General features: G+C 56.2%; 8 protein-coding genes across 8 annotated transcripts; 3 read left to right on the top strand and 5 right to left on the bottom strand.

Moving 5' to 3' along the window:
* Window positions 1–116: 116 nt before the first annotated feature.
* SLS55_004335 (uncharacterized protein) lies at window positions 117–3,208 on the bottom strand (the record flags this gene model as incomplete). The annotated part of the gene is made up of 4 exons (XM_066775793.1): window positions 117–1,221; window positions 1,445–1,702; window positions 1,900–2,936; window positions 3,044–3,208. The coding sequence occupies 4 exons, from the start codon at window positions 3,206–3,208 to the stop codon at window positions 117–119; spliced, it is 2,565 nt and encodes an 854-aa protein (XP_066633674.1).
* Window positions 3,209–4,171: 963 nt separating this feature from the next.
* On the bottom strand, window positions 4,172–7,987 carry SLS55_004334 (uncharacterized protein; the record flags this gene model as incomplete). Its single annotated transcript, XM_066775792.1, has 4 exons — window positions 4,172–4,310; window positions 4,363–5,896; window positions 5,992–6,478; window positions 6,539–7,987. The coding sequence occupies 4 exons, from the start codon at window positions 7,985–7,987 to the stop codon at window positions 4,172–4,174; spliced, it is 3,609 nt and encodes a 1,202-aa protein (XP_066633673.1).
* Window positions 7,988–9,079: 1,092 nt separating this feature from the next.
* Window positions 9,080–10,863, bottom strand: SLS55_004333 (uncharacterized protein; the record flags this gene model as incomplete). The annotated part of the gene is made up of 3 exons (XM_066775791.1): window positions 9,080–9,256; window positions 9,307–10,147; window positions 10,205–10,863. 3 exons carry the CDS (start codon window positions 10,861–10,863, stop codon window positions 9,080–9,082), a joined length of 1,677 nt encoding a protein of 558 aa, XP_066633672.1.
* A 2,206-nt stretch (window positions 10,864–13,069) lies between these two features.
* Window positions 13,070–14,272, top strand: SLS55_004332 (uncharacterized protein; the record flags this gene model as incomplete). The annotated part of the gene is made up of 1 exon (XM_066775790.1): window positions 13,070–14,272. One exon carries the CDS (start codon window positions 13,070–13,072, stop codon window positions 14,270–14,272), a length of 1,203 nt encoding a protein of 400 aa, XP_066633671.1.
* Window positions 14,273–14,616: 344 nt separating this feature from the next.
* Window positions 14,617–18,294, top strand: PRP22 (DEAH-box ATP-dependent RNA helicase prp22; the record flags this gene model as incomplete). The annotated part of the gene is made up of 1 exon (XM_066775789.1): window positions 14,617–18,294. One exon carries the CDS (start codon window positions 14,617–14,619, stop codon window positions 18,292–18,294), a length of 3,678 nt encoding a protein of 1,225 aa, XP_066633670.1.
* A 3,484-nt stretch (window positions 18,295–21,778) lies between these two features.
* On the bottom strand, window positions 21,779–24,363 carry SYF1 (pre-mRNA-splicing factor syf1; the record flags this gene model as incomplete). The annotated part of the gene is made up of 2 exons (XM_066775788.1): window positions 21,779–22,016; window positions 22,070–24,363. The coding sequence occupies 2 exons, from the start codon at window positions 24,361–24,363 to the stop codon at window positions 21,779–21,781; spliced, it is 2,532 nt and encodes an 843-aa protein (XP_066633669.1).
* A 386-nt stretch (window positions 24,364–24,749) lies between these two features.
* Window positions 24,750–25,776, top strand: VMA8 (H(+)-transporting V1 sector ATPase subunit D; the record flags this gene model as incomplete). The annotated part of the gene is made up of 5 exons (XM_066775787.1): window positions 24,750–24,767; window positions 24,829–24,941; window positions 25,021–25,031; window positions 25,092–25,476; window positions 25,530–25,776. 5 exons carry the CDS (start codon window positions 24,750–24,752, stop codon window positions 25,774–25,776), a joined length of 774 nt encoding a protein of 257 aa, XP_066633668.1.
* A 175-nt stretch (window positions 25,777–25,951) lies between these two features.
* SLS55_004328 (uncharacterized protein) lies at window positions 25,952–26,913 on the bottom strand (the record flags this gene model as incomplete). Its single annotated transcript, XM_066775786.1, has 4 exons — window positions 25,952–26,346; window positions 26,472–26,778; window positions 26,829–26,835; window positions 26,885–26,913. The coding sequence occupies 4 exons, from the start codon at window positions 26,911–26,913 to the stop codon at window positions 25,952–25,954; spliced, it is 738 nt and encodes a 245-aa protein (XP_066633667.1).
* Window positions 26,914–27,649: the final 736 nt, after the last annotated feature.

The following is a 27,649-nucleotide window of genomic DNA, read 5'->3' as shown; positions in this document are numbered from 1 at the left end:
TTGATGAACCGATGAACCCGATCCTTTTGCCCTACCAAACCCGCTTCCAAATCATTTTTGTAATTACCCGGCCCAGACCAAGGAACGCGTAACAAAAAAGGAGGAGAAGGAACACATTATTGATACCACTCATCCTCATTATACAGATTCATCGCCCCATATCCGCCATTCATTACCGTGCCACCAATCCCATTCACTCCATTCACCGCACCGCCGTTTGTAGTAAACGATGTTTGTGCCATGTTCTCCGCTGCTACCGCCGACGAAACTGGCAGTTGTTGCTGTTGCAGCTGATGGCCCGCGCCATTAGTAGCGCTGGCAGTAGCGATCGGGCTTCGATTCAAATACGCCATCTCCTCGGCGCTCATGCCCCAGTTGTCGAAGCCGACTGCCAGTTGGCTTTGGTCGCGCAGCCACCAATTGTCCTGGCTTTCGCGCAGCAGTGCGTCCACGCCTCCAAACAGATCCGATGGCGAACCACCTAACGAGACATTCGTGGAGCCCGTCGTATTGACGGGAGTGCTTGGGTCGGTAGATTGCTGCTGCGGAGCTTGTCGGTGGATCCGCGGGTACTGTATGTCCGCAGCTGTTTGTGGTGGCCCGGTATGCGAACGGTTGTCGGATCCGCGGCGGGCCATCGTCGCAGCAGCGTAGCTGGCGGCGTTCGCGGGGATAGTGGATGCTGCGCTGGTGGGAAGGGCGGTGGTGTAGCCGTATGTTTGAACGAGAGGAGGGAGAGACCCTGGTGGGGGTTGTGCCGCGTGCGGTAGCGCGGCCGCGCCTTTCGGAGAGAGTGTGTCGCCATGATACGTGCCAAACTTCGCGTCGGTGCGGGCCAAGACGGTGGCGGCTTCTTCAGGGAGCTCGACGCGCCATTTGCGGGCCAAGATGGAGAGGATGCTTAGTGTGCGACGGGCACAAAGCCAGCCCTCGGCGATTTCTTCCAGGTGCTTGACGCCGTGGATGATGTCCCTGCGAGCATTTTTATCGGGCAGGTTCAGGAGGTGGATAGTGCAAGCAGAATGAGCAATGTAGACGGCAACGTTGCATATTTGTCGTAAGCCATGCGATCGTTTGTACAGCCTCAAGAGCTTTGATACTGATTGGGCTGCTTGAGTACACAGCTTCCGCGGAGAAACGTTAGGTGGTAATGGCGAGGTTGTCTGGTTATATTTGAGGAAAGGTCGGAAGAGATGGATGTAGAGGAGCTGGAAGAACATGCTAGGTTCAAAGTTAGCCTTCAGGTCAATAAAGATATTGTCGAGTTGAACAGCCCGGGCAACAGAACACGAGGTGCTGCACCCCACATGGAGTCGAGACATTCAACCACATCAATTGACCAATCCAAGATAAGTTGGGATGCCCATTGGAGAGTGCAGTACACGACCTCCGTGTCTGCGATGGTAGCGTCGTACGCACAACCCTCGTACTTGGGGGCACTTACTGCATAACAAGCATGGACGGCAAACCACCCTCGCGCGGCTCGAACTCTTTCGGGAGGTCTCTCCTCCAAGCCTCCAGCCGCTGGTGGAGCTCACTCAATTTCTTGAGTTCTAGCTGTTTCCCCTTTGACTTGTCCATGTCGATGGGGTTGTAAAAGGAGTTCATGAGATCATTGCTGATCTCACACAGCTGAGAGATCTGCCAAGCGACTGCGCGCGTCCGCGCAGGCTGGGCATTGGCCTGACTGAAACCAGAATCGCTATATGCACACCACGTTTCGGCGTCTTCGTTTGGAAAAACTTCGAACCTTGGAACAGTGATGATATTGGTAGGAAGTTGGGGCAGGCGTCCCAGATAGTTTGACCAACACCTGAATTTCGTCAGTCGGAGATTGTCGAACCCGCCAGAACGAATTGTCACACGGCGGGCGTGCGTCAAGACACATCTGAAACTCACTTGTCAAAGAGGAAGCACCCCCAGAATGTGATGCGGCGTGCATCTTCCTCATCCTCGTCCAAGGCGCCTTGACCCGACGAGAGGCCACCAGAATCAAGATTCAGGCCCAGGTCGCAGGCCATCCGGAAACTCATGCCACTGTAAACCCAGCCTTTCGCTTCACGCCCACAGCCAGCTTCACGTACTGACATAAGCGCCAGAGCTTGGACGGTGGCCATCCTCGGCTTCTCATGCTCATCGTTCTCCATTATCAAGCGCTTGGCCTCCTTGAAGAAGTGGTCACCGGCAGTGGTCGAGTCCTCGCGGTTGGCGCGGGCGCCTGGTAGTGAAGTGAAGTGACAACCCAGAGCCAGCATTGCGTTGACCAGCAGACGGGTGCAGTATTTTCTGCCGTTCTCGCCCGGTGGGTTCCCAAGCAGGAAGTCGCGGTAGAACAAATTCTTGGGCAGGGTTGTGAAGAAGGCGTAGTGCCAGACAAAATACATGTTGATCAGGTGGGTGATCAACTCCGGATCCTTGGTCACGCTGGTCCAGGAGGTGATGGGGTCCTCCAGCTGGGCATACTGATCTTGCTGGGCGACGGCCATGAAGTCGTCGTCGCCGTCAACACCCTGACCCAGGTGGATCAAGTTGGAGGTGCCTCCGATGTAGCGCTGCGAGCCGTCTTCGAGCCGCAGCTGACCCATCTTGCCCGACAGCTGCGTTTCGAAGGTGGGGGCGCCCTGAGGCGGCTGGTCCGAGAAGGTTGGGATCTCGTCTGAATCGTCATCCATGCCCTGCTCTTTGAGGAGGATCTGCTCGGCGACAGCGTCAAGGCTCTCGCAGGTGCGTATTTGGCTAACCAGGCCGGGGACGTCATCTTCGGGCCAATTGAGGATGGCGTGGATCAGGGTCTCGAGAGTGGAGTTCTTGGTCTTCAGCTGGTCGATGTCCTTCTTGTAGACGCCCTTGCGGCGGTGGTCGGAGCCGGGGTCGTAGACGCACTCGGTGTTGTAGACGGAGGCGCAGGCGGCGCAGGCGGGGGTGTTGCCGTCGCACTGGAGAAAACAGAGGCGCGGTCAGCGGGGAGCTCTGGCGGGGGGAGGCGAGGTGGACGGCTTGCCTTTGACTTGCGGCGACGACAGGCAATGCAGGCGGTGCTCACGCAGCGGCGCTTGGCCTGGTCGTCCTGGGCGTCCTTGCGCTTGTTCCTGGCGCGGGCCTTCGCGGGGCCGCTCTTTGCAGCAGCATGCTGCTCCTGGGTCGTAGGCTGTTGTGGGGGTTGCTGCTGCGAGCCCTCAGACGAGGCAACACTCAGGCCGGAATCCATTGGTGCGCATTGCGCGCTGGCGAGGGCTGCGGCTCGGCTTGGCGGCGGGGACGGCTATGTAGGTTTGTACGGGTGGTCCGACAGTCGGGATGGGCGGATTCAGCCAGGCACAAGGGTTTCTGCTGGAGACGAGCAGTGGCGAGAGGCAGGGTGCGATTGCAGGGCCTCGAGGGGCATGGTTGTAGCGCTGGGCCGCGAGCAAACGGTGGAGTTTTGTCAGCAGTGGCCGGCAGCATCCAGAAGGCCCAAAACCGGGGCGTCACTGCGCGATATCGGGGCGCCCACTCAGCTGTTATCTATAACAAATCACCCGCCCCAACATCCCCAGAATCAAGCCCCCATTCCACGCCTGTGTGCATCTCCCGATGCTCCCGCTGCTAGCGGCGCGCCCCGGACACCGTGTATTTCAACCTCCGCGCACTCTAAGGCTCGCTCCGAACCCTGTCGCAACCGCAATGATGTCATGGACTCGCGATACACTCTTTATCCGCATGATGAATGTGGTGTAGCGCCACGTTCGCCAAGCAGCCTATCGGCCTGCCGCGAGGGTTTTTACTGGACATCTTCTTTGCCTTATCCGCTGTCTTGCTGTCCAATGGTCTGAGACGGCTTGAGAAAAGGCAATTTCCGTCGGAGCTGAAGCTATGATCTGGACACAAATGTACCAGTTGTGTTCCGACATTTGCGTCCGGACATCTTCTTCAACTGCCCAATGAAATGCTCCAATTGAGCGCCGAGCCCGTCCGTCGATGAAGCCGTGGAATTGCAAACGCTCGAGCAAACCCAGCGAATCGAATATTTCCATACGGATAAGATCTTCAACTACCCATAAAAATCCCTTGAAGTAGCTACTAAATGCTGATAGACTCCCTAAGATTTTAAACTCCGCCGCCCCGAGTGGTAGTAAAGCAAGCACTTTTAAAAGACCATATACCGTCAAAATCCACCCAGAAGGCAGCCGCTTCAATCCTCGTCTCCCTCATCCTCACTGTCCGCATTGAACCGTGGCAGCGTATCTTGGTCCTCTACGATGACGAAAGACCGCCCCTGGTCATCCCGCTCGACCGGCCCAAACAGGTTCATCAATTGATCCATCGTGAGGCTGCACAGCACGTTAGCACGAATCCTTCGATTGCTGCGATTGGGGTACTTACTTCTCATGCTGCGCGTTGCTGTCGCCCATGACACGGTCGATCTGCTCTTTCTTGGCGTCCTGCATGTTTATCAATTTCTCGTCAATCGTGCCGGCAACGACGAAGCGGCTCATTGTCGTCTCCTGGGTTTGACCAATGCGGAAGACGCGGCAGAAGGCTTGCTGCTCGAGGGCCGAGTTCCACCACGGGTCAACTGAGATGACATGCTTGGCGGCAGTAATGTTGAGACCTAAACCGCCACACTTCAGGCTGGCCAGCAGGATGGAAGTGTTGTTCTTTTTGAACGACTCCAGCGCCTTGTCGCGTGTGGCGATGCTCATCTGGCCGGTGTATTCCTGGAAAGTCCACTCCTCCATCTCGCAGACCTTCTTCAGAATCTGAATCATGGAGATGAACTGCGTGTACACGATGATCTTGGCGTCCGGGTCCGCCTCCAGCCAGTTAAGAATCTGGGCCTTGACCGCGATCGTCTTGGCCGAGGGGAGCACCGCCCCGTTCTTTTGGATCCACGACCGCGTGACACTGCTCTCGTCGACATTGTCCCTGCCTTTGTTCCTCTTCTTGCGCCACTTGCTCACCGGCGGCGCATGCGCGTTGATGTCGGCATCATCGACATCCGACATGATCGAGTCGAGGTCGAACTCGTCGCACGGGTGTGCCCAGCTGTACTCGCATTGGCATTGTGTGCAGCGACAGTGAGCTTCACCCCTGGCGGCCGAGTCGTGCTGCACCATCTCCAGGCACTCGCGGCAGTAGATGTGGTAGCAGGCGGTGACATAGGGAACCTCTGGAGGCTGGTGACACATCACGCACAGAGTGCGCTTCTTGAGCTGCTCCCAGTCCCTACCTTTACGCAGGTCCTGCAGGTACTTGCCAAAGTTGAAGGTCCTCCCGTGCGCGCCCCCAGTGCTGACGCGGTCGTCCGACACGTTGTCCAGGAATCCAGGCTGCTCTGCGACCGGCGTGCCTTCGTCATCGCCCTCAGACGGCGGCGGCATCGGCTTCGCGAGTATTTTGCGTAGCGCGACCATCTGCGCCTTCCGGGTGGCATCGCCGGCTACCTCCATCTCAGCGAGTTCCCGGATCTTCTCATGGTCCTCCCGTTCCAGCAGATCCTTCATCACCACCTCAACCAGTAGCACGTTGCCCGTCATCTGCCGCAAGCGCAGCAGCATCGTCAGCACGTTGCGGTAGTTGCGCTGTAGCGTGTTCTCCTGCGCGAAGCTGTTCACCCGCGCCACCATGCGCCGGTGCACAATCTCGTAGATGGCCTGCTCCAGATCGTTGAACCGCACCCAGTGCACGCGATCGCTCGCCTTGGGCAGCCTCACGATGGGCGCCCCGAACAGCGTGTCCTTGTGGGTGCGCCGGATCATGAAACGGCTAACCATGATGCTCAGCCTCTCCAACGGCTCCTGCCGACCGCCATCATTGTAGTAATTGGATTTGAACACGCGGAAACTTCCCGTGTATGGCACCTCGAGGAACTTGAAGTAGGGATATAGCTCGAGTGGTGAGTTTAGGACCGGAGTACCTGCCAATTGTGTCAGTTTCATGCAGATGTTGAAAGAATGGGGGGAGTGGAGGCTCTGATCCGGACATGTTTGTTCGGATTGATTGGTGGCATACCCGAAAGAGCCCATCTGTACGTTGAAACCAACGCCCTGCATGCCAACGAGGTTCTGGAGCGGAAGTTCTTAATCGCCTGTGCCTCGTCAAGCACCACCCTCCTCCACTCGACGCGATGAAGAGGTCCCTTGTTCTCCTCGAAGTGCTCTTTCCACCACCTGTTCTTTTCTTCGCTTGTCTGCAATTCCAACGGTATCTCCGTTTTTGGATAGCTCTGTTGAACTTCATAGTAGGTTGTCAGGACGATATCGAATTTGCCTAGAGCCTCTATGAGGTTTGGGCTCTCGAAGCGGTTGCCAGCTTTCCATACCAGGATCTGGAGGTTCTGCCTCGAGTCAACGTGCCTGTCTAACTCATCGCGCCATTGAGTGACAAGCGTGGCAGGTAGGACGATTAGAGTGGTGTTCCGCTCCCCAGGCTTCGGCTTCCTCGGACGCCCGTTGATAATGTTAGCGATCATCTCCAAGGTCTTCCCGAGACCCATGGCCTGGACAAAAAGTTACAGTTAGCGTTAGGTAAAGCTGAGGATGATTGAAGCCGCTCTTACATCAGCGCAGATGCCACCGTGGGGCTTGTCGTCCTCGCCGCCACGCTCCCGGTCTCGCATGAAACCAGCACCGATCAACTGATGATTCTGAAGCGAGGTTAACATCCCCGTAATCTTCCAACCACCGCAGCCGTCTGGTCGAGCAGCACGATGAGAGAACTTCTTGCTTGCTTTGACTAGTTCATTTCGATCGGTGATTGCCCTTTTCCTCTGATTTTCCGGCACTGATGCGAGTAGCTTCTTCAAAGCTTCAGCTTTTCGCGTATCCGTGATATCCGGCAAGGCTGGCGCATTCTGGTTGGCCTCCTGGTCGCGGAATACGTCCGTCTGCATCAGCGAACCCAGAGTGCGAGCGCCATTGTTGGAGGTTTCCTGCTGCGGTGACTGCGCCCTCTCGTTCCTCTTTCTTTTCCTGCTGCCCTCGCCCTTCTTGGCACGCTTCTTGGTCGTTGCTCTCTTGCGCTTGCTGCTCCCGCCCTCGACTTCCTCGCGAAGGAGCTCCTCAAGCCCTTCCTCAGTGGCACCTCTCTCGCCTCCCAAGGCCGACGAAGGGCCCTCACCGAGGTCGAGGATGTCCTCTCCATCGTCTTGTCCTGGCCAAGTGCTGTTGTTGTTCTTGCCACGACGGCTTGGGACCGGAGACTGGTTGACGAACAAACCGTCATCCGAATCGCTCTGCGGGTCGCCGTAGTCCTCGGAACCCATGGTTCCGCCGTCTGCGACGTAGCGTGCGTCCTCAGCAGCTTGGTTGGTCCTCGCTTCATCTTCGTCCTCCACAGTGCTTGTTCCATTCGCCTTCTTGGTCTCATACTCGATTTTGGCCTGTTCGAACGGTGTAAGTCCTGTGGGAGCAGGCTGTTCCTGTCCCACGGCTGGCGCGTCACCGGACGGGCCTGGAATGCCATCGTTGGATGGACCAAGGCCCGGTGGAGCACCGTAGACGGGACCATAGCCGTCAATGTTGATGCTCGACTTCAGGCGCTTCCGCAGCAGGCGCATCTGCTGCAAGTTCCGCCTCTCGGGTCTGCGGGCTGGATTTGAAAGCAGTGAGTTTCCGAAGTGGGGCGAGTGGCCGCCCTCCGGGGCAATGGGCGCTTCGGGCGCAGCGATAGGTGCAAGATGTGCCTGTGGCGCAGCAGCTGAGGGTGACCGCTCTTCTTGGCGATTGCTACGTTGGTCTGCTTCATCAGTGCGAGATACCATCATTTGGTCTTGAAGAATATCATCATCATCGTCGTCATCAATAGTGATCGGGGAAGCTTTGTCGTAGCCCAGGTCGCGATACTGGCTTTCCGGCAACTCAGGATCGTCTTCAGGTTCTTCTTTGACCTGTACTTCATACTTGTCGACATCAATTGCCATTTCTCTTGACGAACCGGGCTCGGAAGACCCTGGGGGGTCGATGAACGGGCTGCCCTCTGGATCTGCTTTGATCGGGGGACCGCTCATGGCAAGTGAGGTGGGTTCGCGTGACTTCACTAGGGTGGTTCCAAATGGGCGTGGGTTAGTCGATGGCCTGAAGTGAGAGTGGGGCGAGTTCTAGTGTGCGTTGGCTCTTGTGCGAGGTGTATGCGCTTACAGTGAGGATTTGCAACTGCTTCTTAGCTTTAATGACAGACGGGTGAGGGTTGAGGAGGATGTTGAAGAGATGGAGGAGGAGAGGGTGTGGATGTTGTTATATACAACATCACCGTAAGGAAGGCCTGCTGGACCCTGACTCCAGGGTCTTCACAGACTGGGAAGGAGGGGAGCTAGAGAATGGAAAGTGAGAGAGGGCCTCAGCCTCACCGCTCACCTGGCCGACCACCCACGGCCTGTGTCCACTGCCAGACATCCATAAGCGCACAAGCTAGTTGTGACTGGCCTGTTGGGCCAGTCGTACCCATCTCTGGCGCAGTGTGGTGGGTGTCGACGGCCTACCGGTCTGACGTCTCACAAGAGGCTCACCATGGCCCAGAGTGGAAGTGTGAATCTGTAAGCGCCAATTCAAGCGAACGCATACCAGGACTTAAAGCCCCGGTCGTAGTACGAGAACTTTACGATTCGGATGGAGTAGAAATGACTGCCAGCTCCTCGGGATCAAGAGGACCAATGAAATGGTTCTTGAATGGTCTATAAGAGCATTAAAATCGAAGATGAAACCTCGTATATATATACAGTTGGATTGCTGATAAAGCCACGAATGCCACAGGCAGCACGAAATATCAGCGCCTGGAGCTTTAAGCTGGAAATATTTACTCGAAGCAAAATAAGGAAAACTCTAAGACGGAGGTCTAAGAGGACGGAGATTGGGAAAATAAGCTAGAAAAACGACATAAAACATGAAGCAAGAATCAGATCTAATACTTGTACAGTTCTTGTATTAAAACAGAAAGCCCGGGTTTACGGGGTATCATCTTGCTTTTGAACCCTAGTCAAGCCCATTGAAGTCGTAATCCAAACACCAAACCCCGAAACGCTCAAATAGCACGTGAATAACCAACCGCTAGCCCTGGTTATTGGCTCTTGTGGGACATAAATTTTCGTTGATTGCAGATCCGCTCAGTCGGGGTAAACGAAGGCGGCGACGGCAATGATCGTATAGGTGGTCATCAGAAGCATGCCTTCCAACCAGTTGGACTTGCCGTCTCCAATCAGATAGTTGACCAGCAGGACGGACACGAAGAGGACCGCGACCTGGAATCCGTCGAAAGAAAGGTTCATCTCATCAATGCCAATCTGAAAAAGTTAGCAACGGATCCAATCAAAGCCGAGTTTCTGGAACTTACAATCCAGCCAATGAGAACAGTCAGCGGGAGCACGAGCAGGGCAATCTGCGTGCTGGAACCAACAGCCACACCAATGGCAAGATCCATCTTATCCTTCATAGCAACGGTGACGGCAGTAGCGTGCTCGGCAGCGTTTCCGACAATTGGGAGTAGGATCAGACCGAGGAAAGTCTCGGAAAGACCCTTGCCATCGCCTGCGACCGAGGAGATGTTGTCGACCATGAATTCGGAGCAGAAGGCCACCAGGACGGTGGAAAGAGCAAGCGCGACCAGAGCTCCAGCGACGGTAAGAACAGGAACCTCCTCCTCATCGTCATCATCATCGTCGTCCTGGTTGTTCAAAAGTTGGTCTCCGTGGATCTTGCCTCCGACAGCACCCGCGGCGGCAGCGCCGATGCCCGCAATGCCCTTGTTAGCGGCACCAGGTTTGATTTCCTTGGTTCTCATCTCGCCCTTCTTGCTTGGCTCGTTATACATGACAACGTGGGTCTTGAGCTGGAAAAGCAGATAGCAGCCATAGACGAAGAGGAGGATGACGGAAGTGCCGCGGGAAAGAGCATCCGTGTCTACAAGGTCTCCGACCTCTTCCGAGGGCTCGACCCACATGCGGAAAACGGTGGGGATGATCAGACTTGCGACAGCTAAAGCGAGCAAGCTGGCACTGGTCTGAGCCACCGTGACGTTGAAGTGCTGTTCGACGCGGCTGACGCCTCCGAGGAAGAAACACATGCCCATAACAAGGAGCAGGTTGGAGAGCATACTTCCGATGAGGGACGTCTTGACGATGACAAGCTCCCGCTTCACGAGCGCTTGGATACCGACAATCAGCTCGACCGCGTTACTGGAAAGGCATTTGTCAGCTCAAGTTTGCAGTTGACGCTTCAACGGAGAATCTTACCCGAAAGACGCGTTCAGCAAGCCTCCCAAGGTCTCTCCAATGTGCATGGCAAGCTCTTCGGTAGCGTAACTGAGCATACCAGCCAGCGGCACGATGGCGATGAAGTTGACGACGAAAACGACGATGCCGTTCAGGTGGGCATAGTTGACGGCAAAACCAGCGGGGACGGCCAAGAGTAGAAGGTTAACCCAGGAACCGAAGACCACGTGCTTGAACATGGTCCACGGAGTGATGACGGGTTGCTTTCTTGTGCGCTTCGTGCTCGTGCGGCGCCCCAAGCCGTCAAGCTTCTCCTCCTCGTCGCTGTCAGTCTTGTTCGTCTTCCTTCTGGTAAGGCCGTCGCTGGGTTCGCCGGTTCCATTGGCGGCAATCCCAAACGGCTCCGCGGAACCGCGCGACGGAGGCGGCATGGTTGAGGCGTGGACAGGGCCGTTGTCCGGTATCCTGTTCATCTCGACTTCGCCAGAGTCGGCAACGCACGCCTCGGAGTGCGCTCTCGAATGCTGCGTGTCGTGCGAGGCGCGCGGGTTCTCCTCATCGTAAAGCGAGTCGCCGGTGTGAGAGATCTTTCGGGCCCAGGGATTCCATTGCACGGAGCCCTTCTTGGCCTTCCATGCCGTGTGCCGGGCTCTGGACTTGATGGTGTCTGCGCGGTACATGGTAAGTTGTGGAGTCGCAGAGAAGGTGACAGGGCAGGGTGTGTGGGCAGGACTTACGCATGTTGGCCGAAGGATTACTACTCCTGGAGCGTGGATTACGCGCACGCTCGGGTCGGGAAATTTATTGACAGCAGGTAATGGCAGCAGGCAACAAGGCTGTCGGGCGAGCGCAGGCGGGGGCCGACAGTGCGCGTTTGTTGTGGGCGTAGGTGGCCTGTGAGCGCAGGAATTCGGGAATCGGCCGGCAGCTGGGCGGGCTGGGATTTTGTACGACGAGTGCGTTGTTTGGAGAGATTGCAGCGTCGCCAGGGAGGCGATCAGGGAAGGGCGCCTGTGGCGCGGCTCGGCGATCAGTGGGCCAGTGAGGGCGTAACGCCGATGGGCGAAGGGGGAGCGAGACTAGCTGCGCACGACGCGTCCTCAATTTCCGTCAGGAGGGCTGTGTCGCAGCGAAGAAGCTTAGCACAGCGAGCTGCGGCGGCGGCAGCAGCAGCGCGGCAGATGTATGTCTGTCTCTGGTGCTGAAACAAGCTTCGAGGGTGTTGACGTCTACTGGTGCCACGAAGGGAGCCACGGTGCCACGGTTCCAAGCTTGCTTGACATGCTTGATTCCTCTTGTTCTCCGATCCCCGCAAGCGCTACGGCTAAACCACGCCAGCGCGCGGCCCCGCTCCGGGCCACACCACACGCGGGCGGTTGGCTGTCGCTGCCAACCGCCGTTTCCCAGCGGTCCACCGCAGGCGCTGTCTCTCGCTGGCCGCACCGTCATCGTCTGATCGGACATGCAGATGGGCAGGAGGATTGCCACCAGTCTGTGCGCTCAATTCGTGGCGAGGGCCCGAGTGGCTGCAATATAACGCTACATTAGCCGCGGATCTGCCTTGGTTTTCGCGACCGTCTGGCCAGCTTTTCCCCTCACCTGCGCCGGCGCCGTGTACACAGCACAGTGGGCGCGCTCCACGTCGTCATGCGATTCGCTCTTCCGGTGTGGCGGGGTACTGGTACGGCATCGCGCACACCCGCGCCACCTCAACCGCCCTGCGCCACAGCTCTCGGCTCTTCTCGACGTTTTCCAGAAGCTTTGGAATCATCCGCAGCATCCATCCGCTGGCGACTTCGGGCAAGCAACGCGAGGGCTGAGCTTACCCAGCTCACCTGCCTCCGGTGCACTGCCTTGACGATGCTGACTTGGCGACCACGCCGCTCGCACTCGTGTCAAGACGCGTCCCCACTGGTAGCAACAATGAGGCCATGTTGGGTCCGCTTCTGCGAAAGGGGCCAAGGTGCGGTGAAGAGATGGTGTTTCACTTGCGCGGCCTGTGCTCGCCCTCTGCAGCTGCACAATGTTGAGCGGTAAGCTGCGCAGTCTGAGTAGCAGCTGCATTATTGCCGCTGCTGATTGCAATACCTGCTGATGTCGGACCTTGTGAGAAAATGGCTAACGCTCGACAAGGCCAGTCGTTTCAGCCCGCAGTCGCCAGCACAGATCAAGTCGCAGAGAACGCTCGCTCAACCGGCTGGCATTGTGATGGCACGGGCTGTTGTCGCGCATGACGAGAGGGCGGCCGAACGGTGACATGAACACTGTTGCGAGCCGACTGCTGACGGCCCATTGACCCTGCCACTGTGCAAGTGAGGGCTGCTGCGCCATTTGAACTCCGAGGAAACGACCGCGCCATGGAAGCGAAGGCTTGGGTGGACGGCTCGAGCTCGAGCCCAGTTCAAAATGAGTGTGGGTAAGCGAGAGCAGCGTTACCACCAAGGTAGGTGCGGCAGTCCACTCCACCTTGGGGAGCAGTATGGAGTGAACCACCGATGCGATAAGGACAATCATCGGGCTCTTCACCGTTGACATTTGCACTTTCCTAAGAGCATGGGATACACCAAACTCAAATCGCGCTTCGTACCGAATGCCAAGTCGGATGAGGGCCGGGAAAGACTGCCCAGACCCGAGTGGCTTGACAAGTGATTGAATCCGTGTAGAGCCGGAGGCAATAGTGTAGCCTCTAGACGGAGACAAGGTCAGAACTGGCTTCCAGAATATTGGTGGAATTGTTGCCTGACGCCGAGAAATCCTTCCACTCGTATAGGAAACTTACACGGTGATGCTGCATGTCCTCTATAAATCGGTCATGTTCCTGCACAACAACCTCGAGTTTCTCTCGTCACCTGCTGCCTAGAGATAGCCAGAGTGGCTTCTTCGAAGATGGCAGCATCAATCGTCCTGGATCCTAACCAACCTTTCTACTTATCTGGAGATGCGGTGAAAGGCCGTGTCCGATATCAATGTCTTAAGCCCAGGTCCATAGACCGTGTCGAAGTCAAGTTCTGGGGCAGAGTCAAGACAACGATCAGCGAAAAGAATGGTATGACGGGCATGTATAATCAGTACCGCGATCGTGTGTGTCTCTTCGAGGACAGCGTCATATCTGGCGGCAAGACGACCCTCGACCTTGGCATCCACAACTGGCCCTTTGATTTCACATTCCCAACAACGGCGGCCCCGAGGCAAGTCGAAAGCTGGGGTTCGAAATACACAGAGAAGCAGTTCTCCGAGACGATTCTACCTCCTTCTTTCCAGCTCAACGCCCAAGGCTTGATCACCGGTTACTACAGCTTTATAGCCTACTCGTTAGTGGCCTACATCTACTTCAGCGACAGCAAAAAAGAACCAGAGACTGCTGAAACGCTGTTGGAGTTCATCCCATCCGCCGACGACAAGACCAAGGAATTGGAGGCCGATGTTCCGCACGCAAAAGACTGTAGCATCCGCGGGTTCGAGCTTCTCCCGGAAAGCGAACGGCCGCAGCTGAAAAGGTTCAGTCTCAGTAACCCAACAAAGCCGACTTTCCGGTTCTGCATCACGGCTTCAACGCCAAAGTTTGTGCGACCAACCGAGCCTTGGAGGCTTCTTGTCAATCTGGACATCTTACCACCTGGATCTAAGGATGTTCCTATCGCAACGCCGCCACAATTTGTGTTGAAATCAATCAACATCAAATTGAACTCCAAATTGGAGCTACGGATAGTGCGCAGCTCGGAACACATCCGTCAGATTCGCGAAGACGACGCCGGAGTCACATTCCAGAATATGGGAGCCCTCACTCCAGGAGAGCCGAAGGAGATCGCCATGGGCCAGCTGAAATACATGCCAGCGACTACGAACCTGTCGAGCGTGAGTCGGCGATACAAGCTGCTGGTCGAGGCGTTAATCGAGACTGCGGATGGCGCGCATTCTTTCAAGCTGAAGTTCAAGGAGCCGGTGACTGTCGGGACACTGCCCATGGCAGCGCGCGGCGCGGGTGAGAACCAAGCGAGTCTGAGAGGGGATGTCGAAAAGACGATTTTGAAGGACCTTAAAGTGGCGGCGGCATTGGGTGCCACCATCTTAGAGATGATTGGAGGATGAGCAATTTTGTTGCACTGCCGATACCAAGAGGTAGCATATTCATAGCACGTCGGAACGGTCGAGAATTAATTCCTTGGAACGATTGCGATGAAGAAGTGAAGCGTCCTGGGTAGAATCGTACAGCTGTGGTCGGCTCACCGCCCGCGGGCGCTAGGCAGCCGCGGCAGCGCTAGCGCGGATTTCTTGCCCATCATCAACCCGTCGCCGCAGCTCGCCCGCGCAAATCGTCACGACAACGCGCGCGCTTTCCAACGTCTTCCTGCGCGCCCAACGCGCTCTCACTTCTGCGACACCGCACCTGCCACCTCACTCTGCTCGAGCTGCGCCGTCGCGAACAAGCTGCCATGGACGACCTCAGCTCGCTCGAGCTCCTGTCGCTCGTGTCCAAGGTGACCTCCGAGCTTCACAACCATCTGAACGTCGCCGACAAAACCCTCGCCGAATTCATTATCGACCAACACCTGCAATGCAAATCCCTGAATGAATTCAAGGCCAAACTGGTCGACATCGGCGCCGACGATTTTCCTCAGAGTCTTATCGAGAGCATCGACCGTCTCGTTCTCACAATGCACCCCAAGTTTAAGAAGTCCAATGGCGCTGGAAGAATAGTACAACGAGAAGAGAACCCCGAGGATGAGCGCGAAAGGAAGGCCAGGGTCTTCAAAGGCCTGGCTATCGCTGACCGGGAAATGCCTAAGCCGTACGACGACGCCCCACTAGAAGAAGACCCAAAGGAGGACGATTTGGATGGTACTTTTGCTTTGCTGGAGGGTCTCGCAGGCAAGGCGGGTAGCGGAGCAGGCAAACCCTCCACAAGGAAGCGTAGCCCCAGTCCATACAAGGATGAGGGCCACAGGAGCAAGACGAAGAGACACCGCAGCTCACGATCGCGCTCACCCCACAGGGGCCGTCACCAAAGCGGCAACAACGAATACATGTTCGAGGATGAGTTTGGCAGGTCACGTCCAGCCAGAGACTTCACCCAGACTCGCGAGCGGGACTACGAACGCGACGAAAAGCGCGATGAACGGAGGGGCAGGCACCGCCGCCGCCACGACTACGATGACGATTTTCGCGACGCCCCCGCCCCTGAGATCGACGAGGCCCCGGTTGTTCACAAGGTCTACAATGGTCGCGTCACGGGTCTCAAGCCCTACGGTGCTTTCGTCAGACTGAGCGGTGTCAAAGGCAGGGTTGATGGCCTGGTTCACGTGTCGCGCATCGCCGAGGGCCGTGTCAATGACCCATCGGACCTCCTGTCGCGGGATCAAGAAGTCAAGGTGAAGGTCACAGAGATTAAGGATGGAAAGATCAGCCTTACCATGAAGGAAGTGGACCAAACTACAGGCGAAGATCTTGCACCGGAGCTGAGAGTAGCTTCGGGAGCTAACTCAGAAGGCCTTGGCGGCAGGTTGTCGAATGGCCGCTACGGAAACCTTGGGACTGAGGTCCCCATTGTCAACAGAAATTCTGACGTACAACCGGCTCCAAAGAAGAGATACGCCTCGCCGGAACGTTGGGAAATTCAGCAAATGATATCTGCCGGGCAAGCACGTGCTTCAGACTACCCTGGAATCTATGATACATTTGACAACGTCAACGAACATGGTATGCTGGAAGAGGAGTTGGACGTTGATATTGAGGTTAAGGAAGAGGAGCCCCCATTCTTGATTGGCCAGACCAAGCAGTCTCTCGAGCTCTCCCCTATCCGTGTTGTCAAAGCCCCTGACGGATCCATGAACCGCGCTGCAATGTCAGGCGAGACACTTGCGAAGGAGCGAAAGGATTTGAGGAGTCAAGAAGAGGCGGACAAGAAAGCTTCTGAGGCGTCTCGCGTTGATCTAAGCGCTCAATGGAATGATCCCATGGCCGGGCCTGACCAGCGCAAGTTCGCCAGCGACTACCGTGCCGCTCCTTCTGGCCAGTCCAACGAGCCTCTTCCTGAGTGGAAGAAAATCACCCAAGGCAAGACGGAGACTGGAAAGCGGACGAACATGTCGATCAAGGAGCAGAGGCAAAGTCTGCCAGTTTTCAAATTCCGCGATCAATTGCTCCAAGCCATCCGTGAACACCAGCTTCTCGTTCTCGTAGGCGACACTGGTTCGGGCAAAACCACCCAACTTACCCAATTCCTCGCAGAGGATGGCTTCGCCAATAATGGTGTGATAGGCTGCACGCAGCCGCGTCGTGTAGCGGCCATGTCCGTTGCCAAGCGTGTAGCGGAGGAGGTTGGATGCAAGCTCGGAGCTGAGGTTGGCTACACCATTCGTTTTGAGGACTGTACTTGCCCAGACACCAAGATCAAGTACATGACGGACGGTATTATGCAGCGTGAGATCTTGCTGGACCCGATGCTGAACAAGTATTCCGTCATCATCCTCGACGAAGCTCATGAGAGAACCATTGCGACCGACGTTCTCTTCGGACTCCTCAAGAAGACACTCAAGAGACGCCCCGACATGAAGGTCATTGTCACATCGGCGACACTGGATGCTGACAAGTTCTCCGAATACTTCAACAAATGTCCCATCTTCACCATCCCCGGACGCACCTTCCCTGTCGAGATCATGTATTCCAAGGAGCCCGAGAGCGATTATCTTGATGCAGCCTTAACGACCGTCATGCAGATTCACTTGACTGAGCCTCCGGGCGATATCCTACTCTTCCTTACTGGCAAGGAAGAAATCGATACGAGTTGCGAAATTCTCTTTGAAAGGATGAAGGCTTTAGGACCCGGTGTGCCTGAGCTGATAATCTTACCAATCTACGGTGCTCTACCCAGCGAAGTCGCAAGCCGCATCTTCGAGCCTGCTCCTTCGGGCGGCAGGAAGGTTGTCATCGCCACTAACATTGCCGAAACTTCCATCACCATCGACGGAATATACTTTGTGGTTGACCCTGGTTTTGTCAAGCAGACGGCCTATGACCCGAAGCTTGGAATGGATCGTCTTCAGGTCACACCGATTTCGCAGGCCCAGGCCAAACAACGCGCAGGTCGAGCTGGTCGTACAGGTCCTGGCAAGTGTTTCCGACTCTACACCGAGGCTGCATTCCAGTCTGAAATGTTGCCCACTACAATTCCCGAAATTCAACGTCAGAATCTCTCCAACACCATTCTCATGCTCAAGGCCATGGGAATTAACGATCTTCTCGGATTTGACTTCATGGATCCGCCGCCGACCAACACCATGTTGACCGCTCTGGAAGAGCTGTACGCACTTGGCGCGCTTGATGAGGAGGGATTGCTCACTCAGCTTGGTCGACAGATGGCTGACTTCCCTATGGATCCGGCCTTGTCAAAGTCACTCATCATGTCCGTCAAGCTGAAGTGTTCGGATGAGATGCTGACCATTGTCTCGATGATTTCCGCTACTCAGACAGTGTTCCACCGACCAAGGGACAAGCAGCACCAGGCCGACCAGAAGAGGCTGAAGTTCAACGATCCGCATGGCGACCACCTGACTCTCCTCAATGTCTACAACGCGTGGAAGAACTCGAAGTTTTCGGTGCAGTGGTGCTACGAGAACTTCATCCAGCCGAAGGCAATGAAGCGCGTCGCCGATGTGCGCGACCAGCTGACGACCATCATGAAGCGGTATAAGTCGCCGATCCTGTCAAGCGGCCGCGACACGCAGCCCGTCCGCAAGGCTCTCTGCTCGGGCTTCTTCCGCAACGCGGCACGCAAGGACGCGACTGAAGGCTACAAGACGCTGGTCGAGGGCAATACGGTGTACATGCACCCGTCGTCGGCGCTGTTCCGCGCGCCGGCCGAGCACGTCATCTACAACAGCGTCGTCGAGACGCAGAAGGAGTACATGCACATCCTGACGGCCATCGAGCCCAAGTGGCTGGTCGAGGCCGCGCCCCGCTTCTTCCAGGTCGCCCCAACGGATCGCCTCAGCAAGCGGAAGAGGGCGGAGCGCATCCAGCCCTTGCAATCCGGCAAAGATGCCGAGGGCGACGCTTGGCGTCTCTCGGCCCAGAAGCGCAGCGGTCGTGGTGGCGGCGGTACGTGGGGTTAAGTTGCTTGCCGTCCTACCCTATTTCCATTTTCTTCCCCTCTCCTTGCGTAGGGAGTTAGATAATTCGCCTCTGCGTAACAGGTCCCCCAGACAACAACGAACAATTCACGTAGTCTCCCGCTCCAGATCGGGCCCCTCGTGGCCATGGTCGCGGTGGCGGTGGTGGCGGCGGCGGCGGTGATCATAAGCGCCGTGCGCGTACACTATCTAGATACCCATGGAGGCTTCAGCTCAGTACTCAAGACACATATGTCCAAACAAATACAGGAAATGTCAGGGAAAGCTCCCGAAAAAGAAAGAAAAAAAGTGGAAAACTTGGCGTTGTATTACTGCAAAATAGCAATCTCATAACGTCAATTGCTCAACTGCATTGTGAGACTTCATGAACAATGTTTGAATTGAGTTCAGACTTGTACGTTCGGACCACCGCTTCAAGTTACCTGCGAAAGAAGGCTAAGTTCCCTTGGCTAAAGTTGCATATAGTTGCGATACTTGAGCAGTCCACAGGGGTAGTTGAAGCGCCTGTCTAGCCATGCATGTCGTAGCTAAGGGGAAGTCTGCATGGACAGTAGGGTTGACCGTCGTCATCTGCAACCAGCCGGATTATTCCGCCGCTTGTGCTTTGAGAAGACTCATTACGCTCACTGGAGTTACACATTTTAATAGAAAACCTGAGTAGACTAAGTACGCGGGTAGTCGAAGCGTCAATCTAGACTTAAATCGTTCAGATAGGTCATGAAAATCCACGTCTGACTGTGAACGTACAAATTGGTATCATTTGTTACTTCAAGCTACACTACGTTTGAGAGTTCAAAAAAGAAAGAAGACAAGGGGGGGAATGTTCAATGTGAATCACAAAGAGAAGGTGAACTTTGCCCCTTCCGATACCGTACATGGATTCGATTAGGAGATACGCATTTTTGAAGGATAATTTTCGTGGTTTTACTGCGAGCTAGTAAGGGAAGCTGCAAAGTTGGGCAATACAGGGAGTTGAGTTGAAGCGAAAAGTATTGAAGACCATGTGATGGAGATTTGAGTAGTCCTTGGACTATTTCTTCATCCAACCCTGCGACAAAAGAAGTATGTCAGCCATGTCTCTTTCATCGTGAATGTAATGAGCTGAGAACCAGAGGTCTGAATCACCAAGATCACACAACGAACGAGAAGAAGAACAAGAAAGCGCGACTGTTGCCGCCGACTACTTACCTTCTCCTTCATCTTCTCCCAATACCCCTTATCCCTATCGGATCCAGTTCCAGTCAGGTGCGTGTCGCGGCTGCTCGGTGTCGAGTAGATGCTTCCGCTGCGCTTCTGGAACCTCGACGGTGGGACTTTACTCGCATCCCACTCCTTGCTCATCCGGCGGTCGCGCGTGGGCGACGTGTCGCTGCCAAAGCTGCCGCCGCGAACAGCAGAGGATGATGGATCCCCGGGCATATGCATATCGTCACCTCCAGCGATCCTGTCTAGCTTGTCGCCGCCGAAGGGGTCGTGCATGTGCAAGCCACCGTGTTGGTGGTCGTCGTCATCTTCGATGGCGCTGCTGCCGTGTGCGCCGTTGGAAGCGGTTTTGAGGTCGGCGTTTATGGATGGGTTGCCGGTGGGGGACCCATCGATGTCTATGTTGAGGGTGGAATTATTAGCATGCTGGGATCTGCAGCTGGAAAGAACGCGTGGTAGATATTGGACAGCGAGGCTAGATTGCGAAACATGGCGGAAGACAGCTTGAAAGGAGCGAGTACTGCGGATGGGGCAGGGATGACATGTCAATGGCCAGGTGCTGTGGTGCTTACCGCTGGCAGCGCTCGTGGTGTTCGTCGCCATGCCGGAGGCTGAGCGGGAGTCTGGCACCGGGCGGATGTCGATGTGAACGTTGTTGTACTCCAGGGTGAGGAAGGAGGCGAGTTAGCAGTGGAACGACTGCTAAGCTCTACTAGCTAAGAGTCAAATAGGCGGCAGTACTGTTGGGGCAGGCGTGAGTGGTGAGCCGCTGTGGGGCCGCTTGGGAGGGAAAAGGAAGCAAGCTTTCTCGTTCAAGCAAGGACAAAGAGGTTAGAGGGGTCTCTTCCCGTGGCGGATGCGGCTGGGACAGGGTAGATAAAGGATTCTGGGGCCAAGCTCGTCTGGGGAAGAAGCATGGCGCCCAGTAGCTCTCACCGGCCGCCCAAGCAAAAGTGACAAGCGCGGGGTAGGTACCTTGGAGGTGCAGTCGCGAACGACCCCACCGACGTCACGCATCATCCTTGGCTCGCAGCCAGTAAGCCTCTCCGTGCTCCTCTGGGCGCTGCTCTTGGCGCGCAGTGCGTGGCTGGTGCCATTGGTGCATCGCCGAAGGCAGTGGCAGGAGAGCAGGCCGAGTCGAGGGGGCGCCGCACAAAGAACGACGACGTCAACAGACAGGTGTTTGGTGCCACACTCCGGGGACGCTGCTGTGCCCGCGTGCAGCAGCTGACGCCGGCATGGGCGAATAGGAAGGAGCGGGCCAAGGGTTAGTAGAGGGCGCCAATAGCCACAGTGCTGCGCTGTGATGCGGGTGCGGTGCTGCGGCGTCCAGCTGGACCAGCCAGGCCGCAGCACCGACAGGCTCGCGCGTCATGCCGTGAATGCACCGCTGCCACAGTGACGCTAGCCGGCGTCATCTTGGTCTACCGCCCACTGTTCGCCGGCGCACGCGGCCTGAGGTTCGCCTAAACCTTATCTCGACTCTCAGCTGATCTGCCTAGATTCAGCCCTCCTACACACCGTGATGCTGCATTGTATTCCGTTAGCCTGGATGGTACGGAACCCTGGCCTTGGCGCTGAGTGAATCCCGGCTGCATACAAGTCGGCTTTCATACATCCCAGATACTCACTCTTCCGTTGCCTTGCTATTCGATGGCCGTCTGCGGGATGTGAGGTAAGATATCAATACCGCGCTAGGGCTCTGCTGTGGTCCTCTCGGCGAGCAGAGCAGCTGCAAGACCTAGACGTGAGACACGTTGAAAGACATCCAAGGGGGGCGCTGCTTGTTGCAGAGTTTGCGTAGTTTTTTTTTCCAATCGTTTACTGAAACTGCAGGTTACATGTTTGCTGGCAATCGGTCGGAAAGCCTGCCGCGATGAAGACGGAAGAAAAGACGGCCGGTATCCCAGTAGGGCCCATGCTTGACGCCACCGTCGAATGGAACGCAGAAGTAAAAGTGGGCAACAGAAGGAGATCGGAAAGGAGGGGAATGTCCATGAAAAAGATGAGATCCAGAACGAGATCGACCATCCACCCAAGTCAATCATCCGGGCCAATGGCCCGCCCCGAACGCCGGTTAAATGCAGCTGAGAGAAACTCAATGAGAAGGGAAAAGGAAGGTTGCACGCTTGAAGCATGGGAAAAAAAAAAGTGGACCAGAATATTCATCGGCTGCTGTGGAACCGCTCACACCTGCAGAAAGGGAATACATCAATCAAGCAGTGCCTGAACTACGTAGGGTATCTGCACGCCTCGATGCGGCTTACAGGTCGTCGTCGATGTCAAGCGCGTCCGGGTTTGCTGCGACAGGTGCTTCAGCCTGCGTTGTCGCTCTGTTGGCACCTTCGGGCCCGCCGCTGGCTGCGACGAAGCCTTCGGGAGCTCTGGCTTGGCGCTCGAGAGCAGCCATAGCATCCACCTTGTCTTGATCAGCGCCGTCGGCGTCATCGGGCTGCTGAGCGCGGGCAAGCGCCTGGGAGGCGATGAAGTTGACATCCGTGCTGGAGAAAATGTCAGTAAACCAGACACATGCACCGCTGAAACCATAACATACTTGAACTGTGCCTGCACACTTCTCTTGATGCGAAGCATTTCTTTGAACGTGTCCTCGTTGCCGTGCTGCACTTCGAAAGTCTCCCACTTCTGCCAGAATTCAGGCTCCGTCCTCGGGTCGCAGAACTGACTGGCATGGCCGTAGATGGCTCTGGCGCGATCGATCTCGCCGAGCCTCCTCTCCATCTCTGCGAATTTGAGACACATCTCCTTTGCTTCCTTGTCCGGCAGCGCGGAGATTGCACGCTCGTAGATTGGCCGCGTCGAGGTCAATCCGAAGTTCGATGCTGACTTGGTTATGTAGAACTCGAACATCTCCAGCCTGTCCTCGTCCGCGACGAAACGGGTGGCACGTTCGTAAATGCGCATAGCATGGCGGGCGAGCCCTCGTTCCTCTTCCAACGCGCCGTACATCAAGTACAACACCTTGGCGAATTTGGGAGGGCAGTCCTCGAGCGCCTGCTCGAACAGGTCGCGTAGTCGTTCCATACCGACCTTGCGGTCTACAGCCTTGGTGAGGTAGAGATTCCAGAGCTCGAAAGCCACTGGGTAGTTGAATAGGTCGAGGCCGCGCTCGTACACCTTGAAAGAGTCTTCGAAGTACTTGTTCTCCTCGAGAAAATTTGCGTAGTTGACGACAGTCTGGGGCGTGGCGATCTTCAGCTCGAAAATGCGCTCGTAGACCTTCTTCGTCTCCTCGAGCGTGCTAACACTCTCCACCAAATCAACATAGAAACTCCATAGCTTCCAGCTCTTGTGGACCCTTTGCTGGGGCGAAAGCGTCTCGTCAAAGTAGTCGACCGTCGATCTCTTCGGTGCTTGAGTCGCTTTGGCCATTATGTCCACCGCACGTTCGAAGTTCTCGTTCCTGAGCTCCATTTCTGCCCATTCGCACCACATTTCCGCCAGTTCGTTGACGGACTTGAACGGCACCTTGACAGCCTTTTCCATGATGATGCGCGCGTTCTGCATGTCTTCGCCACTCTCGTAAAACTTGGCATAGTTGGCCCAGAGCTCGTGGAACTTGCCCACAGCCTTTTTCGGGTTGATAGTAGCGATGGCATCGGCATACGTCTTGACGACCTCAGTCTTGTTGTCGCCCCAAAGACCGACACGCTTCTCCCATTCGTTGACGTTGTTCGGGTTCTGGCGGAGAAGCACGTCGTTGACGAGGAAAGGCCGGCGATCCATAAGTTGCTCGAAGCGGGCCATGCGGATGTCGAGGTCCAAATCGAGCTCCTCGTGAACAATGCCCTTCTCCTGTCTTTTCCCGGCCTCCTCCATCTTGATACCAATCAAGGCCTCTTCGGCTTCTGCATACGTGTCGAAGACAATGGAGAAGTCACGGACGGTCATGACAGTAGTAATGCCCTCCTCGAAGATGTCGCGTGCACGCTCGTAGTCGCCCTTGTTGATCCAGTACCTTGCCAGGCCGACCCATAAGATGCCCCTCTGATCCGAAAACTTGGCGATTCCGCTCCTGATGATCTTCTCGACATCGATTCCAACATCGTCACCAGTGTCGATTTCCTTGGCATGGTCAATAAGCAACTCGACCATTTCCGTCCAGAATTGGAAAGGTCCCTTTGCCTCTTTGCTCTTGAACCTGGGGTTGTTGAGGATATCCATGTACTTCTTGACAGCCTCGGTGTACTGGCGCATGTCAATCAAGAGAGCGATGAAGTCTTCGGCGTGCTCCGGATGGATCTGCATGTACCGGCGCCATATCTTGACGGCAGTCTCACCGGAGGCGGAACTGGCGAAGGGGCGATACAGTGACCAGATGCGGTTGTGCTGAGTGAGCGGGAGGGCGCGGAGAGCGCGATCGAAGGTGCGGCGGGTGGTGGTGACGAGCGGCTGCTGCATCAAAAAGTCCAGGTACATTTCCCAGATGCGCGGCATCTTGTTCAGCAGCACCAGGGCGCGCTCGAAGAGAGCATTGGTCTTGACGTAGTGTGCCTGATACTTGGCTGGGTTCTTGCCCTTGATGTGGTGGACACGCAGGTCCAGGTACATCTTCCACAGCTTGTAGGAGCGCGGCAGAGTGGTGCAGGCGCGCTCCAGGACGAAGGCCTGCTCGAGCAGGGAGCCATTCTGGCGCTTGAAGGCTGCATAGTCGAGCCACGGCTTGATGCTGCCCGGATTGCGGATGAGCTCCTGCTCGTAGATGACGTCGCTGTCTTGGATCAAGTACAGATCGGACGACTTGGTCGGCATGGTGCGCTTCGTCCGCGGGACCTGAGCAGCAGGCTGCGGCGCGTCGCCGGCAGCTGGGCGAAGAAGCTCTCCAGGCATCGCTCGTGGCGGGCGTTGCTGGCCTAGCTAGGGCCTCGTGCGCGGGCGACGGGGTGCTCTGGAGCGTGTCGTATGCGGGATTGGGCTGGAGGGGGAGGTGAGGAGTAGAGGGCGAATCGCCAGACCGCGACGGGAAACGCTTGGTCAAGAGTTTCGAGTTTCGCGCTGCTTCACGGCCGCCGCTAGCGCGTGATTGGCCGCCGGACGGTCGGGCACGACCTACACACCTCACTCGATGCACCCGCCGTCGAGAGCACGAGCTCCACTCAAGCCAACACCAAGCTATCGAGCTCAGCCACCATCTCTCCCTTTCTTTGTCTCGGCCCGGGCCCGCGGTGCAGGCTGCTCCTCATTTCGCATCCACCCCCTAATTCTAATCGCCCGAAATGTCGTCGGGCGGCGCGGTACGATGTCCCGCTTCCCGCTATTGCGCCTTCCAACTCATGAGCTCACACCCACCTCCAGGCTCGCGAGTCTGTCTTCCCGACACGTCAGGTGTTGGGGCAGATGAAGAGCAAGCTCAAGGGAGCTCAGACTGGCCATGACCTACTCAAGCGCAAGAGCGAGGCCCTGACAAAGTGCGCCATACCCTCCGCCACCGCCCCGCCGCCATCCCACTCTATTTGCGGCTATACTGACGTCCCTGCCCGCACACAGACGCTTCCGAGGTACCTTCTCCCTTCCCGAGTTCGCTCCGTCCGAGCTTCGTCCCGCTGAGTGAGCGACAGAGATCACCCGCCGCATCGATGAAGCCAAGCGCAAGATGGGCCGCGTCATGCAGATCGCCGCCTTCTCGCTCGCCGAGGTGACCTACGCTGCCGGCGGCGATATCAGCTACCAGATCCAGGAGTCCGCGAAGAACGCCAAGTTCCGCGTTCGCACCAAGCAGGAGAACGTCTCTGGTGTCTTCCTGCCGCAGTTCGAGAGCTTCACAACCGAGGGCAACAACGACTTCGGTCTTACAGGTCTAGGCAAGGGTGGGCAGCAGGTCCAGAGGTGTAGGGAGACGTATGCTCGCGCCGTGGAAACTTTGGTCGAGCTAGCCAGTCTGCAGACCGCCTTCGTCATCTTGGACGAGGTTATCAAGGTCGTGAACCGCAGAGTCAACGCTATGTGGGTTATACAAGAACAGGCCTGGCTACCAGATATGCTGATCTTCATTGTAGCGAGCACGTCATCATTCCAAGGACGGAGAACACCATCAAGTACATTAACTCGGAGCTGGACGAGCTCGACAGAGAGGAGTTCTACAGGCTGAAGAAGGTTTCGGGCAAGAAGGAGCGAGACGCTGCCGAGGCTGAGAAGGAACGAGCCAGCAAGAACGCGGGACTGGATGAGGCTGCAAGGGTTGCGGGTGAAACTGAAACGAAGGACCTTCTGGGCGATCAGGATAACGAGGATGTCATTTTCTAGGCCAGTTTCATTTCTGTATATCTTGCATGACCATCATTATGTCAAGCCTCGAATTGAGTAAATCCGAACAGCCGATGACCCATACCCCAGGTTTGCTTTAGGCGAATTGGTATCTTCCCACATCCTGCTGCTGCTCGTGCACTCTGTGACATGTGCTTTCTTACCTAGCAGCCAACTACTGGCGCTGATACGTGACCTTCATGGGCTGGTTGTCATCGCCAAGCGCCATTCCAGCAGTAGCCTCCTTCGCGCTGATGGCACCAGCCTCGGCCTCGTATTCAACGAAGGCAATGCCACTGCGACCAGGCACCACACGGACTTCCTTGAAGCCCTCGAAACGACCGAAGATGGCTGAGAGAGCCTCGACATCGTATCCGTCGGGGAGGTTCTGGACGAAGAGAATCTTGTTCGGCGGGAGGTACTCGTCAGGAATGACAGCGGCCGCACCACCGGTGGACTTGAGGCCGGCACCGCGAGCCTTCTGAACTGGACGGTTCGACTCGGCGGGAGCGCCGGCGGGACGCTTCATCTTCTTCTGAGCCTCCTGCGCCTCGAGCGCTTGCTTTCTTTCTGCAAAGATTGGTAAGCAAGAACCGTTCGCGTACCATGCTACACAGTTGAAGATGCTGTGGAGGCCATGAGGGCGATAATCCATCTGAGCCCGCTGTGCAATGGGAACATCATAGACGGAATACCTTTCTCAGCCAGGCGGTGGCGCTTGTGAGCCTCGAAGTCCTCCTCATTGCCCTCACGCTTGACAATGGCGTCGCTGCGCGTGCGGGCATAGTCCAGCTTCATAGGTTTGTCAAAGACGTCGAAGTCCTGCAGTTCCTCGATGGCGCGTGCGGCCGACTCTAGGCTGTCGAAGACGATAAAGGCCTGACCCTTCGCCTTGAGGTTCTTGGCGGCCCGAATATCGAGAATGGTGCCATATTCCTCAAAGATCTCGCGCAGGGTGTCCTTGAGGGTGTCAAGCTTGATGTGCTCTTCGAGGTTCTTGACCTGCGTCGTGTGTCAGATGTGTCGTGGAAGAAGAGAATTGCGCGCCATACGTAAACACTATTGGGTTGTCAGCGAAGAATGGGGGCACGTAGAAAGCAACACATACGTGCAGTTAGGCGGGGTTGAGGTCGCCATTGTGAGGGCGTTCTGGTTGACGAAGCTGTTCTGTCGCGGAAGGCGGGAAGCTGCAAGATGCTGGGCTCGACTTGGAAGGTTGAAGCGACGCCGCTAAACGAGATGCGCGATCACGTGGATCACGCACTTCTCCCGTCTTTTCTCACCTTCTTTCCACCATTACCTTCTCTTTAATAGTAATGGTATGTATCACTGATGGAAGAGAACTTGCCAAAGCTACTTGCGCCGGCCTATTATCTCTACGGTAAAGCTCGCCCCCCTTCCTGTATGCCTAATCTCCACGGACCGCGCCGGGCCAGCGCACATAGGCAGCAATAAGCGAATCTCGTGAGATTATTGATCACAAGCTTTTATAGTCGCCTACACTACCGGGGCCAGCCGTCGAAGATTGTCCACCTACTCCGTCTGCCTCCTATTCTCCCACTCATTGTATGCAATCCTAGCCTACAAAACTGCTTCGAACAAAAGAATGCTTCTTACAGGAAGCAGTAAAGCATGTATGCACAGGGCTGCTCGGCAACGATCTGTGCATTGCACGGCCAAAAATCAAAACGTACAACAGCCAGGATTCCCCAATGGTCATCCACTTGAGTACGGGTCGGGAAGCCCTATATTCTGCGACCTATGGTCATACGTGGCAGTCAATTTCATTGTTTCGGCACATATAGACGAGGAAAAGCTTATCCTGCCAGCAGTACCAATACCACCTAAAAGAAAAGCTTCAGTCCTTATTGGA

This window comes from Diplodia seriata (genome assembly GCF_021436955.1).
Source record: "Diplodia seriata strain FDS-637 chromosome Unknown scaffold_4, whole genome shotgun sequence".
In the NCBI taxonomy this organism is placed as follows: domain Eukaryota; kingdom Fungi; phylum Ascomycota; class Dothideomycetes; order Botryosphaeriales; family Botryosphaeriaceae; genus Diplodia; species Diplodia seriata.
The sequence above is the reverse complement of the archived record's forward strand: the minus strand, read 5'-3'. Positions and strand labels throughout refer to the sequence as shown.